Source organism: Medicago truncatula, chromosome 5 (genome assembly GCF_003473485.1).
Source record: "Medicago truncatula cultivar Jemalong A17 chromosome 5, MtrunA17r5.0-ANR, whole genome shotgun sequence".
Classification (NCBI taxonomy): Eukaryota; Viridiplantae; Streptophyta; class Magnoliopsida; order Fabales; family Fabaceae; genus Medicago; species Medicago truncatula.
In genome coordinates this window covers 34,387,502-34,404,008 of record NC_053046.1, presented here as the reverse complement: position 1 = coordinate 34,404,008, position 16,507 = coordinate 34,387,502, and the positions used below count along the sequence as shown (strand labels likewise).

Below are 16,507 nucleotides of genomic sequence, written 5' to 3'. Positions count from 1 at the left end.
TTCCTTAAAACTAATTGATAACTCCATTTTTATTACTCCCTCCTAGTTTTATGTATAAATAATTAATCAATATCATCAATTTTAAAAATGTGCGTGTTACATCTCTCTTCAAAGCTATGGATCTTTTTTTTAAAAAACTATTACGAGGGGGCCAAATTAATTTATCTTTTTTTTTTTTACAAATTAATTAATTTATCTTAAAAGTTAAAATATTTATTGAAGAGATTGAAAGTGTCAAAATAAAATGAAAATAAATTTAACAATCAATTGATAATGTTTTGATTTTATTGTTTCTACTAATATTTTACCCAAAAAAAAATACTTATTTGAGATAGCAAAATATACATATTACTAGGGTGATCAAATAAAACTTTTACCCAAGGTAATTAAAACCGGACCGGACATCGAACCGATGTAGGTTTGGGTTCAGGGTTTGAAGGTTCGATCGGAGTCGAACCGGGGTTCAACCGGTTTTGTAAAATATACATTTTTATTTAAAATATTATATATAAAGTGTTGATAAATATATAAAAAACTTTTTGTATCCAAACTCTTATTTCATAAATCCAAAAAAATTTATTATACATTTTCCCACATAACATATATATATATATATATATATATATATAGCAGGAATCATGCTTACATTATTTAGTGTTAGATGGATAGATTAGTTGATACCAAAAAAAGGATGAATATATTACTTAAGAAATGATATATCTGTGGAATGAAGTATGTATTTTTTCTAAATGAAGTGGAATGAATATTTTATTTCTTGATCATAGTCTAATTGAAGATAATCAAGAGCCAAAATTATAGTGTGTGTCTGTTTGTGACGTGAATGCATTAGGAAGAGTGAAAAACTACTGATGTTGGATGATGTAAACACAACAACACAATAAGTCCCACATCGAAGAATTTCAAACTAGATTCTTAAACTTTGGTTATAAAAGTAGATTCAGGGCTTCAGGTATAGAGCAAAAGTTCCACCTAGATTGGACGTTTGGAACAGTAGTTTTGCTTGGATATATTTTAAAAAAATATCCTATTTAAAACAAAATAGTTTAAAGTTTTGTTTTTTGTTGCAAAAAAGCAAAGAAATAGTCTGAGCCGGCCAAAACCGTTGGACCTTTGGTTTTTAGTGGTTTTCCCAGTTTTTGTCCGGTTTACCGGTTTTTTGCCAGGGCGGTTTTAGCCGTGACTCGGACCGGACATAGGTCCGGTTCCTGGTCCAATCGGTTGAACTGGCCGGTCCGGTTCAGTTTTGACAACCTTGCTTTTACCTACTTATTAAAACAAAATATATTTTCCCTAAAAAAAAATATATATATTTTTTTCGACCAAAAAATAAAATAAAATAATTTTTTTGGGTACACCCCAATCCTATCCTCCTGACTATAATACTAAGAGACACACCTTCATTGCTATTGTTATTAAAACAAAAAACAAAAACATAAAACATAAAAAACAAACAAGCGTAATTTCTTTTGAGACATAAAATGGTCTTTTGAGAAATTTGAGTCCTTCATTCCAAAATCTCATTCACCTTTAACAAATAGGTGGCGACGGCCATAGAATGTTTTTCAGCGAAGATGCTGTGTATTTCTTTTCTTCATAGAGCAGAGATAATATTGACCGTTCATTCTTGTTGAGAATACAATTTCCAGTTATATCCTTTCAAGAATTATCAAGTGATCATTTTTCCTTATCTGTACATTTTTGTGGTGTCACTCAATTCTACATAGGCTATAATGTGAGGTAGTGCTAACGTATCTCATTATAATTTATAATTTAGGTCAGGATTTTTAACTATGGTTGTTAAATGATAACTTTGCACGATTATAATGCAATGCAATAGATTCATTGACCATTGTCACCTCTGTTAACCTTGTTTCTGTTAAAAATGAAAAATGGAAATACAATAATTTGATTGATTTATTTTAAGATTATCCGCCAACAGATCAAATTCACACAAAAGGTACACTTTCAAGAAAATCTCTCTACAGAAACTACTCATTGTGTGTTTGCATACACATTCCAGACAGAATTGTTGACCCAGCAGAAGGATTCAAACTTATTCAGCTGATATGCAAAGCTTTATCCCGTTTTGCCAGTAATGCCAACATTATAGTAGGAATATAGGCATAACCTAATTATATGTCTAGCTGTAGTATAATTCCATAGAACTTGAGGCAGAGGCAGCATATGATCACAGAAAATTACTTGAAATTCTACTTATAAAAAGTCCATAAATAGAAAATTTAATATGACCACAGACAGACAAAAAGTTAATGAGATTTAACTATGGATCTTAACTGCCATATCCAAGAGTACATGATCCCCAAAGCACAGTATACAGAGATCAACATAAGGGGAAGAAATGCAAGCTTATCACCCAAAAGCAGAGGGTGTAAAACTTGGCCCCATATCTCTACAACTACAAGACCAACCAGATATATCTTCTCTATCAAGCCAATAACAAAACCATTATTCCTCACATCTGCACTTAAACTACCTTTAGATTCAAATTGGCCAGCTTTTTTCTTTGTGTGAGCAGTCGACACTCCTGTTTCGGCACTGTCGTAAAACTGTGCTGAAAAGCCAGACCACATCAAAATGGAGTGAAGAAGCAACAACAGAATTTTGATAGGATACTCCTGTGCCTCAAAGAGTAGCGGAAAAAGAGAATAGCAGGATACTGCACACACAACATATCCAAAAAAAATGATTAGAAACTTCTGCTTCTTTTTTGCATCCATAAACATTCTCACTCATCATAACAAATATTAATCGGCAACTGAAAAGTATTGCTTCTTGGTTTTCTTTAATCTTTTATTATTCTTGATCAATCTACTTTACAGACAAGTTCACTCCGATAGAGTTTTATCCAAGTAAATTATAAGTTATTATCAGGAGTGCAAGATCAGAACCAACTCAAACTCAGACATTACAAAAAGAGATAGTAATTGACCCTCTTCACCAAGCAATCAATATCCCTGTGTGAAGTTCACTTTAATAAGATCATAAGGAAAGATGGTCACATAGCAACCAAATAATAGGAATCATCCGATAAAACTTTAGTAGAAAGATGGTCATAGAGCAACCCAAAAATAAAAATAAGAATCTAACCATAAAAATTGCCAAGTTAAGACTCCAAACTTTATTTTAATAATTTGGTTATGGACCTCATTTTCGATAAAATTATCAATGAAATTACCAATGGGAATAAGAAAGCTTAGGGCATAAATGACATGCTTTTGTTCATGTTACTTTCATATTAAAGAAAAAAAACTGAAGAAAAAGAAAACCTCATAAGTTAGCAAACAAATTAACGAGCATTAACAGCATACCTATTGACAACAAAAAGTAATGCTTTGCATCCTCCGGGGTTTGTGCTGCAACAAAGGCGAGTGGAATTACAAAATGGAGTGATGCCTTCTCATGCACATGCCACCCAAAAAGAAAACCACAGGTATACGCATATGATATCCATCTAGTAATCTTTTGTGGCTGTGGATTCTTCCAAGCCTTGAAAAGACAAGGAGATAAGGCAAGCAGAACCATTATAAATGTCACGGATGGAGTGATCTGCATATTAGTTTACAAGAAAGTGAATATTTTAATGAAACATTTGAATGACAAAAAGCGAAGTGTTAAAACTTAAAACTAAACACAGACATTAACCAGTTATCAAGCTCAGTTGCAGATGTCAATTGAATACATCTGGGAAGTCGCAACAGCTGGCCAAAAATGTGTAAAATGTAAAAGATAATATTATGCATTCTACTACCTATTATAATGTAATATTTAACATAAGCCTGATGTCCATTTTGAGCTACCAAGTTCTGCCTGTCATTTGAACATTTATATTTATAACGTCTCGATTTTGTTGGGTGCAAAATTGAGAGTTTGCTCTTATATTTTTTTATCAATGTTTCTATTTTTGGTCAATATGAACAACCAATGATCAAGCTCAGTAACTAACAACAATTGAACAGCAACATCTCAGGTGTTGCAACGGCTAGCTTAGAGTACGTAAAATGAACTAAAATTATGCGTTCAACTACCACCAATTATAATGTTTCACGAATGTCATACTTTGATGTTGAACTGTAGCTATTTTGAGTTACCAACTTTCGGCTGCGATGTGACAATTTACATTTATAAATCTATATTTCTATTCTTAGAAAATGAGATGAGGGTCAATCTGTAAATCAGTTATACTTTTCAACAAGATAAAAAAATTCAATCTGTATGACATGGTCATGGTGCATGATTACAATCTTGAAGTGATTAAATATAACAACAGCGTTCTCCTAATACTAATGAAAAGCAGGCAGCAAATAAGGCATTCAAATTATGTATTCTATTCTATTGCAAGAATGGGATCAGTTTAACATAGGTGATAATAATCCCTTGTGTGCTTTTTTCTCTATTTAGCAACTAACAAATTTATTCAGAGAACAGAAAAACATGAACGTAAAACTTACCCGAGGTAGAACGCTAAAAGGTGAGGAATCACCTACTAGCCCTGCAGTGAATGAAGCTGCTGGTGTCTGGATATTAAACCCAAGTTTTCTGAGTATAAAGGCGAGTCCTTTGTCTGACATGATGTAGAACACCCAAAAATTTGGGGCCCAGTATGCATGGCAAAGCCCCCTGCCAAATGGAAACAATCGTTGTATGACTTGTTGTATCTGCAATTCATAATTTGAATGATCCAAAAAAATGAGTATATGAAATTATTCACTTTTACTCGGTGAAATGAAGTAATACAAGAATTTAACGAGGGATAAATGTCATTCAATCACACATGAGCATGCAAAGTCGGTTGTTCACAATTGGAAAACTAGAGAAAAGATAGTATAACACTTTGTAATGCACTAATCTTATCTGGATACATAACTCCCAAGGTTATTTAATTTAGGTTTCTTGTTATGGCTAATTGGAAGTGCTTACAGTTATGATTTTACCCCAAACAACTTTCATATCTTCGAACATTTATTTCTGTGGTTAACAATCAAATGTTGTGTTATATCCCAATTCCCACACATTCACAAGAGACCTTAGTGAAAACTGCTGAACTTGCAGGGTTCGAATGCGAAGTAAGTGACCAATAAATGGGAGAAAAATGGATAATGGTAATGAATATGTGATTGATTGGTTTCAATGTAATACAATAGCATAAACTAATATTCCTATTTATACTTGAAATCAGGTCAGGCACTAGTACTGCCAGTACAAACCCAGTCTTATTAATAGAATATGAATATGAATAATTGAGTAATAACATAGTATTTGAACATCAATAAGCCTTATTCCCATTGAGTAGGGCCTGTTTTGGCATGACATAGTCTTGAATCATGTAACTACGAAGTGCCATGATGTAACTTAATGTTCCTTAACATTCATCCACCATATCATTTCCCATAGGGCTTCATTTTTAATTTCAAATTTTGCTCATCAGAACATGCAGAGGTTGTCGTCCTACATACCCGATATCCACAAAACAAAGTATGGTAATCAAGAAAACCACTAAAATTCCTATAAAGCTTATTTCAGATAATAGCCATCAATTTAGCGAACGTATTTACAAGCAAGGGGGGAACAACATCAAATATGAGCACATTAATGAGCAAAGATGAAGTAACCTAAAAATATTTACCTGTCCAAGGTGGAAAAACGGCCCGAATGCAGATGCAAACACCACTGCAACCAAACCTCCCATAATCAAGAGTCGACTAAAGCCTTTTACGATAGTGCCTCAACAAATAAATAAAATACACAGGCGCTGCCACTGCAAATAAATGTTTAAAGCACAGAAGAACAGCAAAAACAAATCCACCTAACAAATCCCTTCCTTCCTCCAAATACGAAAGTGAAATCAACAAAATCCCAATGAGAAATCCATTGTATTGGAAATGCACATGGTCCACAATTAAAAGCATCGGTGACCAAATAACCAATGACCAAATCAACTTTTGCTTTCTCGAATCCAATTTCCTAGTAATTCTATAAACCCCATAAAGAAGACACAAATCAGAAAGTATTACAGTAAATCTTTGGAAATAAACCACTGTATTGGAGCTATAATTCAAACCCTCCTGAAGGTGCACTATTTTAGGATCAACAAGATGAGCAAAAATGGATAGAAAGTGTTCGAAATATGCAAAGAATGGCGGGTAATCTAGAGTCCATGGACTGGTCTCGTCAAAGTACCACTGTGAAAGAGGGAGTGAATGTGTCAATGCCAGCCAATTGCGGTGCACCTCAAAGTCTGTACTACGGTAAGACGGAAAAAGGAGAACTTTTATACAGGCAGCTAACAGAAAAAACCACCAGAGAGTTGTTTTGGGGCCACTAGAGTCGTCGAGTTCTTTGAAGCTTAATTTCTCTTTTCCCATGCTGGAATGTTGTATTTAACGAAGAAACTCAACAATACCGTTTTTATATAGTTAATGAAAAGTTAACCCAATTTGATCCTTCAGAATTTTCTGGGGCACGTCCCTGACAAAAATAAAACTCAAATTGATGTGACATTTTCATACAGAGATAAATTAGTTCTTCATTCATTGTAACAGAAAGATAAATGTTTCGGAACCATTGATTGGAATATGTAAAAGTAAGTAAATTACATGTATTGAGGATTGATTCATATCTATTAGTAACACAATTAGACCATTGATTCGCGCGCTACAGAAGAAAATGTGAAGGAATTCTTACAGTTTCTGGAGGCCGATGACCAACTCCGGCGAAATTTCCGGCGGTTAGTTGAGGTCAGACAGTGTCTCCGATCCAACTTTCGTATAGGAAGGGGCTGACCATTAAACCCCAATTTAAACCCTGATTCAGAAGAGTCTCCGGCGACGGCGAGGGAGGGCGATGGATATCAAAAAAGTTGTGAGAGAGAGAGAGAGAGAGAGAGGCGATGGATGGTGACGGTGAAGTTCTTTGAGGAGGAGGAGGAGAGAGAGAGAGGGAAGTGTATGAAAACTGAAAAAATGATTCTTAGTTGAAAAATTTAATATTGGCATAAAATTAAAAGATTTCAAGAAGGAAGAAAATTTCTATCTAGAAACGGAATTTTGAGTTTTTTTTGTAGCATTCTTAATGTTGTTATGAGTGAAAATAATATAGGTCGGACCAGATTTTGTATGCCTATTATCTATCATATATTCATTTTTTAAATTTTGTCTGACCTTTTTAAAGGTTTGATGAAGCATAAAAGCTTATTTAAAAGTTTATTTTACACTACAGTCTAACAATATCTATAAGCATACTACTAAATAGGTAAAACTCATGAAGGCCTAAACACACATAAATAGGTCTGTTATTAAATAACAAAATCTTACACAACCCTAATCACACTAATACGTATGCTACTAAATAACCAAATCATATGAAGGCTTAGGTTTGAGAAAAAACTTCAACAATGTCAATAATGGAAGTATATTATAGATAAAATGCTTAATAAGTCGGCCAAACGGGTTTAATAGGCTTTTTTGTAAGCTTTAGCCTCGCCTATTTAATTAAATAGACTTCGTAAAAAAGTTTTAGTCTAACCTTTTTATTAAACGAGTTGGGTTGATCTAGGCTTTAAATAGGCTATGTCGTAGGCCATCGTAGGCCTAACTTGTTCCCACCCCTACTTACTATGCCTCGATATATTTTGATTTTTCAACTAAAACATGGAAAATTGAAATTTTATTTCGAGTAAGCATATACTTATGGGTCAAGTTTCATTCTCTAATTTTTTTTTTATCATGTTTATAACATCATAAGGACCTACACCATTAAATTTTAAAGTTTTTAAACGAGAGAAAAATTAATTATGAATTGTTTAATAAATTCATAATTCAATTTTTATGTCGAAATTTTCCATTTTTTTATAGTTTTTTATGCTTTAAAAATTTGTAATTAATTCATCCTTGTCAAGACATACATGGATGGCCCGATATTCCAATCATACCTGGATGGCCCGATATTCCAATTATTCCTGGATGGCCCGACATACTTGAATGGCCGGATACACCAAGTACACCTCCAAATCCTAAAATGTCTAGTCCACCTCAAGAATCACCAAGCTCACCTCCTGAATCACCCACTTTGCCTCCAGCATCACCAAGTTCACCGTCTGAATCGCGAAATTCTCATCCTAGATCGTCCAATTCGCCTCTTGAATCACCAAATTCACCTGCTGAATCGCCTGATTCACCTTCACCTAGCCCATCATCATAGATGTAGCTAAAGTTATTTTTCTAGCAAAAATAATGTTGATTGTATCATTATGTGATTCTTATTTTAACAGAGTAGAAATATATTCAATTTAGTTTAGTTATGAGAGCGACAACGCTTTTACTCCATGCTTGCAAGTGGAAATATATTATATTACCATATCATATATGTTTAATGAGCTCAATTCTCTCATCTGTTATTATTGGGAATAAAACAATTATAAATTACTACATTTCTGGAATCATAATTTGTTTAGTATGGTTATCATCAAATTCATGCTTTAAATTAATCTATTTGTGTATTTTAGTAGGCGGACCCAATTTTTTATTGGTAAGTTGTTCCCTCGAGTGGTTTTTTAATTTGAAAATGTAAGGGAGAAATTTTAGTATTTATTAAAAATTAGAGAGCAATTAAACTTATCGAATTTGACTAGAGTCATTTATAAGATTCAGGTGGCTTACGCATAAACCTACAATTTAGGCTTTAACTGATAAGTATATATCAAAAAAAGAATGAATTTCTAAAGTGTGAAAATAATTTTCTTGAAGATGATAGTTTTTATTACGTTAGGAAATGCGATATTCAATTCCCTAATATGTCATTTTTCAATTAAAATGTATATAGTTTTAGCATTCTGTAATATTTTTTTTACTTAATGAACCCTTAATTTTATATTTTGAGGTCCAAATTTTAAACTTATATTTTGGGGTCTAGGACGATCACCCTCCTACTCTTGCCTCAGATACGATCCTGAATTTGACTCTGGCAAGTCAAAACATTGAGCAAGTAGATCGGTTACCTAGTGCAGCTAATCTCAAAGCCAATACTCTTTAGGAAATTCTTGCAAGCACCCACGTAAACTTAACCATCACTCTTATGATATCTCACTCCTCTATCATAGTGCTTCATACACACATACACCAAAGCCAAAGCTCATACTTGAGTGAAAATTTTTAACCAAAAAAAGTAGGAAAATGGTTGTTATCAAGACCAAATATATGCATGGACTAAACGCAAACTATTCAATAAATTTTCCAACACTTCTCGTGAATTGTCTACACGAGATATAGCATTACTGTTTTATTAAAACTATGTTTTGTGGACGTGTACTTTTGAACTTAGAGTAATGAATTCAACTTAAATATATTTTACTGATTTGTTTGCGTGACTATGTTCAGCTATGATCGTTTAGAAAAATAAAAAATGCAACAACAACATCGTTATCAACAATAGCAGTTATGCTAGGGAATGTTACCACCAAGTAATTTGGGAGAACTTGTTAATTTTCATCCGGTGTCATTTTAGTTAGAGCATTGCTATACATCTCAATGAATATTATCCCGAGCTGATCACGAAAAGGTGCCGGCCAATTAAATTGCTTCTTGACCGGAAATCAAGGGAGGATGTGGTTATAATTTAGGAAAGGTATTTAACAAATTGACCATCGTGAAATTTTCGCTTGGCAATTTGTCGCTATAAATATCAATTATCTTTTAGTTATATTCTCCTACAAGCATGTTATAAATAGTTAGTCTAAATCTAATGTGTAGCCTAAAATAGAATGTGATATTAGATAGTTAACACAAAAGAATCGAGGACAACATCATTGATAGCAGCGGCGAACCTAGCAACTTTTTTACGAGGGGGTCAAATATAAACGGTTTCTTTTTAATTGTAAGCAACAAGTAATTTGCAAGAAATATATTCTCTATTTTATGTTTTCTTGCTAACAAAATTCTCTTTGTAGTTGCTAAAATAACATAAACTCTAAAAAATAAGATGAAATAAATCTATCAAGTTAACTTATGACAAATAAACTTAGTTGAGGTAGCTAAATATATATTTTTGGGATAGTTAAATATAAATTATACTTATTTATTCAAATAAAATAAAAAAATTTGGGGTAGCCAATGCTACCCCATGGTTCTTCTTAGTTTCGCCCCCTGATTGGTATGGATATTGTATTCAATATATAGGAGTTGAAATTTGAACTTTGTATTTTTCATTTATTCATCTTATAAGTGAATTTTTAACCACTAGATTATTTGACCTGAAATAAATAAAAATTGAAGTGAGTCATGATAAATAAAAAATTTCTGAAGGGATACACCACTTATGGCTGCGTGTTTAAGGTTGCTCCAGATAACATCTTTTTCTCAACTTGCAAGAAAGAGGAGCTGATAACAGATCCTGTCATGGCAGAAACATTAGCCATTCGATGGTGTCTCAATTTAGCTAAGGAAAGAGGCCTTCAGGACATCATTATTCAATATGATGCTCTTGCTGTTGTTGAGTGTTGTAGAGGGTCAAATTCACTTGCTTGTATTGCTTTGATATTTCTAGATTGTAAGGTACTTATGAATGAATTTAATAGTGTGTCAGTTAATTGTTTCTAGAGATTTAAATGGATTAGCATATAGGTTTGTTGGCTATGTTATGCAAGTTGGTTGTAAGTCATGGAATGGATATGCTTTTCCTGTTATTGCAATTCCTACTGTCTGTAACACTTCTATTATCTAATGAAGATGTTTGAATTTAAAAAAAAAATTACAAACACTCAAAATGATTGGGAGAGCATTGCAAGTACATGAAATTGAAGGAAAGTAAGCTCAATTGATATGTGTGTATGTTTGGGTGGTTTATTAATAGAAATCACCCACGGTTAATCTTTTGCTATGTAAAGAAGGAGAATCAAAAACTCATTAGCTAACTTGTTTCCACATTCACTCACTCTAAAAAACAGAGAAACATATATCCCATGGTTTTATATGTTCCTCCAACAATATCAGGTTTTTGGATGTCTACCCATTAATCTCAATATTGATGTCCAGGCTCTCATATTTATCAATAGCCAACGGAAAAAAAATCAATGCAAATTTATAATTTATAGTCAAAGACTTATTGTAGACCCTCAGAAAAAATTGCAAAGTCCAATTTAGTCCCTAAGAAAAATATAGGTTACTTTTAGTCCATAAAAAAAAAAGACAATTTGGTCTCTACCTAAACCATCCTATAAAAAGAAATAATTATTAGGTCTCTAAGAAAAAATAAAAATAGACAATTGAATTTTTCCTGCGATAGGACCAAACACATTAAATTTTATTGATATATTGGCTTTTATATTTAAAATTAGAGAGTGTAATAGTTATAAAGAGACAATTTGGTACTTACAAGATAAAAGTCCCAAATATAGTTTCTTTTTAAAAGAAAGTCATTCAATCTCAAATAGTACTCAAAATATTTTAAATTAATCTTGTCTTTATCAAACGTTTCTAAGTTAGATCATTGTCTTTATATTTTTGTTACATGACGAATATTAATGGAGGGATATGACCGAGAAACAATTGGTGAAAACAAAAACTATTTTGAAATATTAGCAGAGTTATAGGTTAATTTGAGAGTGACTTACAATGACATAAACGAATTTGACGGTTTTTTAATATGGTGTAAAGATTAATGTGTGAATGAAATGTGTACAAATATAAACCAAATCGGCAAGCATTGTTTATAGGAAAGGATAAGCATAAAAAATTGTCACAATCTGTATGAATCAAATCAAAACTTCCATAAAAATAATTGAAATGTAAAAGTTCAATTGAATGTTGGAGACACAATTTGTGTCCTTGTATATGTGACTGTGTAACTTTGTACAAGAGTATATTCTGTTTAAGACAATATACAAAAAAAGAAAAACAAAAGGGAAATCTAATGTCATCTTTAGTCCTTATAGATAAATTAGAATGGCTTCTTAAGGTGTGTGAAATCCAATGATGATGAATCAACACACTCTGCTTTGCTTTTATAACCGTTCAACAATTTCAACAATTCAGTAGCTTTCTCCTTGGTACTCTCAGCACAACCTACTTGCAACAAAACAAGTAGTTTCTGAAACATCCCAAGTTGAATTGCCTCAATCAAAATACCTTCCTCAGCCTTGTCACAAATCTTGTAAACAATAGAAACAACAAAACTAGAACTCAATTCAGAAACCCTCAAAAGCTTCTTAATAACAAGAGGCAAAGTCAAAGCATTTGACTTTGCTATTTGCACCCCATTTTTACTATCACAAAGACAATTCAACACACCTAAAGCTTTCTCACAAACTCCTTTTTCAGCATCAACAAGAATCTCCAATAAAATTGAAACCAAACCCAATTCAACAAACCTCTCCAAAATCACTTTTTTACTCTTTGATGAGTAAACCAAATGAAAAATTGTTGATAAACATGCTTTTGTAGAAGCACTCCCAATCTCAACATTAACCTTAACCATGTTGACCAAAGATTCAACAATCCCTTCAATTTTTGCCAATGACTCAACATTCATTTCCTTAAGCAACAAAGAAGCATTTTGCCTGGTTGAAATTTTTTGTTGATCATTTAAGAACCAAACCAAACAACTCAAAGAATTTGAAGATCCCAAAAAGACAAATCTACTCTCTTCAGAAAGAGGACGCATCCATGTCAGCACTTCCAAAATCTCTTCCAAAAGAACAACGTTCTTCTCAATCAAACCACGTGAGAAAGAATCAAAAACCTTAGCAAGAACAAGAGAAACACCATTTGAAACTATAACCTTCTTGTTCCTCTCACTCTCTTTTCCCCAACCCTTTATCTTTCTCACCAATTCAAAACACTTGCTCTCATCTCCTTGTTGCGCTGCCGAAAGAATCCTACTACACGTATCAGTAACTTCATAACGAGTTACTGGAATACGTGGAGTTGGGATTCTTTCGACGCCATAGGAACGGTGTTGAACACACCAATCTTGAATCATTCTACGTAGAGAGTGATTTGGTACGATGTCAAAGGATGTTAACTCTGTTTTTGTAACCGGACATGAGTTGTTACCTGATTCAAACCATTTTTCGATGCTGTCTCTGTCGTAGGTTATGCCGGTTGAAAGTGTAACGGGGTCTTTCATTAAGTCTAGTGTTACTGGACAACGAAAATGAGTTGGAATTGCTATCTCCACTTGTAAATCGTTGCATGAATTTGATAGTAACTCTTTTCCTTTTCTTGCACGACGGAAAACCCTACTACCTTTTGTCCATGATAAAACCATTTTGTGGTTTTTGATGATGTTTTTGATCGTTTGTTATTGTTGTTGTTGTTTTTGTTATTGTGAGTATGATGAATGATGAAGGAAAATGAGTTGTTAATATATAGAAATGGAGAGTTAAAAGAGGGTTGTCTTGTTTGACACACGGGGTCAAAGGGAGCAAAGTAAGACTAAGAAGAGAGGAATAGTTTATTGAGAATGTTTCAAACAAGAGAAAAAATGAATATGATAAAGGGTTTATTAAGTGTTATTTTTTTGGTTTTGTTAACGTGTGGTTTGAACGTTGAACGTTGAAAGAGAGAAATAGAGGTATAATTTTGAAATAAAGATAAAGGGTTATTAAATTAAATTTAACTTGGAGGGGAAGTAGGAGTAGTTGTCGTAGTAAGACTGTAAGAGAGGGTTGAATGTTTGAACAGCTAGCGTGATGGGAATGAATGAGTCAACTGGTCGGTGGTGTGCTGATCTGGTATAGATTTGCATGGTCATGTTGTGTGGGTTTTGTTTTGTAGTAGTAGTTGTACTTGCACTATTACTACTAGTGCGCGTTGCCAACTTCATTCACGCGTGCGTTTTTCTACCATTCATTCGCGTAGGAAAGGAAACATGCATGGTTTGGTCGGTGTTACGGTGCTTTCTTTTTTATTTGTTCAAATCAACGTTACATTATACAACTTAAACGGTGATTCATATCAGGGGTATACTCTACAGTCTGTCTCTACTAAACAAGTGCTCAGCGGTGATTTATTTTTAAAATTAACTGTTTGAAAGCCCTGATTTGATTAGTTGGAGAGTGGTAATGAGATTTAGTGTTGGTTCCTTGTATCGTAAGTCTTTTAGATAATATAGTAATCAAACGTTTTCTATTAGTAATTTAGGATGGTGCAAGCACAAACATGTGAGACATTCTCGCGTGAGGGTGATGATATTGTTGGCGGGTCGTTTTTATGAATTTAGAGGTTCAATTTTCATAGTAAAAATAGATCTCTATAAAAAAAAAAGTTTAATAGCAATTTTGGTTCCCTAAGTATCAGGTAGTTGCAATTTTATACCCCTAACAAAATAAAATATAATTCAGCCCTCTAAGTACTTCCCCTTTTGCAGTTTTGATCAAGTCAATGCCGACATGGACACCACGTGTGTAATTTTTTATTTATTTAATAATTAAAAAAAAAATTACACACGTGGCGTCCACGTTAGCATTGACTTTGTCAAAATTGATCCGGGGGGCCAAAACTGCAAAAGGGGCAGTATCTAGGAGGCTGGATTTTTATTTTGTTAGAAGGTCAAAATCGCAACTTCATGATATTTAGAGGGTCAAAACTGCTATTAAGTCAAAAAAAAAAAACACAACTTTTATTAAAAGAGAGAAAAAAGATTATAATTATAGCTTTCCTATTTGGTGAATTCTAGGATGAGGGATCAATCAAGTCCCTCACCGGTGAAGCATGAAGAAATTACAGTTGGATTTAATCAATGGATCATATTTGTCAAAAATAAAAATGAGAGCATCTACACCTTCCCACACACAATTTTGTCTCATATCAACGCTTCTCTCTCACCATTTCTCCTCCATTGTATTTCTTGAAGTTCTACTCTACAATATTTCTTCCTATATTTTTTTCTTTTATCACAAATTAGGGTTATCGAAATCATTATTGGATTAAATTTCATGGCAATGTTGAACTCAACCAAAATTTTGAGCATGCATGATCCAACAAAATTATTATTATTATTAAAAAAAGACAAATCAAGAAAACCCAAACATGTTTTATTCAATGAATTTACTTGTGGTACGTTTTCGAGATTGAACAGGTGTTGGCAAAAGTAGAATTTGTTCCCTTGAAGATTGAATCCTACTTCAGGCAATGAATTACGGTTATTTTCATAGTTATCAAATTAAGGGGTGCTTTAGATATTGTAGATCTATAATAATAAATGGGTGTATGTATGATTTTGGAAGTTGTTTAAATTAGATGCATGCTGAGAATTGAGAAAAAAATGAAGATGAGGGGTGATGGAAGTATGGAACGTAGGAGGAAGAAGGGAGGGACAGATTGTGTGTGAAACAGTAAAGATACTCTCAATTTTATTTTGAATGAATCTATCCATTGATTAAATTCAACTGTAATTTCTTCATGCTTCACCGGTGAAGGACTTAATTGATCCCTCATCCTAGAATCCACCTTCCTATTTTACATGATAATTGTGGGTCAAAAGTTACAAGTGTTTTTAAAAAAAAATTATATTGTATTTTTAAAGAATAAGAGAGTATTAAAGATATTTAGAACTCAAATCTATGATTAATTAAGCCGAAATTGAGGTCAAATCATGCTGAAAAAAGCCATTTGAGTAGTTCAGTATATATATAGGGACGACTCATAATCTCATGGTATGTTTGTTTTAGGTGACTTAGGGGATAGATAAGTTGATGAGAGAGGTTAAAGACAGACATTTCATTTATGTTGTTTGATAATTTGATGAGAAATAGAGGAGATTAAAATAGCATGGACCGTACTTCTTTTCCTTTTCGTTGTCTTCAATGGTGTGAGAAGAAAAGCAAAAGGAGAGGTCAACATGAGCATAACTTAATTGACAGAGATAATGCATTGTTATATGTATGGGCTGGGGTTCGAACACCAAACGTCTCATTTATTTGTCTTAAAAGGTGAATTCTAGTCACTAGAGTATTTGACAAAAAAATGTCAATGTTTATGACATTCCTTTTTTACCCATGTATCTTATTGCCTCATTAGTCATCCCCTAAGACACTCTTCAGTTTTGTTTATTTTGCAAACAAAAAAAAAAAAACTTTCTACTTTTTCTTTCTTCTACATAAATTGAGTATTTTTTAGTGGTGATACATGAGCATCCCTATGGGCCATCCCTTCCACACGTCACACTTTAATATAAAATATTCTAAAAGATTGCCAACTCAATTTTTTTTTTGAAAGATATGACATCCTCTCTTTCTCTTCGCCATCTCATGCATGCTCAACCTCTCCTCTTCACCGTGTCTTCTCTCATGCATCCACATCATCGACCACCACCGTTTACCGTCGCTCTCACCCTCAAATCTCATCACGGGTCATCCTCATATATGACACCACCATCACCCACCATCCTCCTCATCATTGTTGTTCTCCCCACCATCGTCCTCCTCACCACTACTCATACTAATTAGTCAGCATCCTCTTCTTCGACGAGCTCA

The 16,507-nt window shown here is 33.3% G+C and overlaps 2 protein-coding genes across 2 annotated transcripts; both read right to left on the bottom strand.

Annotated features, from left to right (window-relative positions):
* Positions 1-2,232: 2,232 nt before the first annotated feature.
* On the bottom strand, positions 2,233-6,893 carry LOC11426681 (probable dolichyl pyrophosphate Glc1Man9GlcNAc2 alpha-1,3-glucosyltransferase). Its single transcript, XM_024784446.2, is given in 6 exon segments — positions 2,233-2,698; positions 3,351-3,588; positions 4,491-4,697; positions 5,666-5,756; positions 5,758-6,507; positions 6,724-6,893. Coding segments are annotated over 5 exon segments (1,593 nt in total). The 5' UTR covers positions 6,405-6,507; positions 6,724-6,893; the 3' UTR covers positions 2,233-2,288.
* A 4,915-nt stretch (positions 6,894-11,808) lies between these two features.
* Positions 11,809-13,492, bottom strand: LOC11433644 (U-box domain-containing protein 20). The gene has a single exon (XM_003616174.4). The coding sequence runs from the start codon at positions 13,297-13,299 to the stop codon at positions 11,971-11,973; it is 1,329 nt and encodes a 442-aa protein (XP_003616222.1). The 5' UTR covers positions 13,300-13,492; the 3' UTR covers positions 11,809-11,970.
* Positions 13,493-16,507: the final 3,015 nt, after the last annotated feature.

What these genes read in the sequence shown, in the direction of transcription:
- LOC11433644 (XM_003616174.4), bottom strand. Translation starts at nt 13,299, where the DNA reads ATGGTTTTATCATGGACAAAAGGTAGTAGGGTTTTCCGTCGTGCAAGA.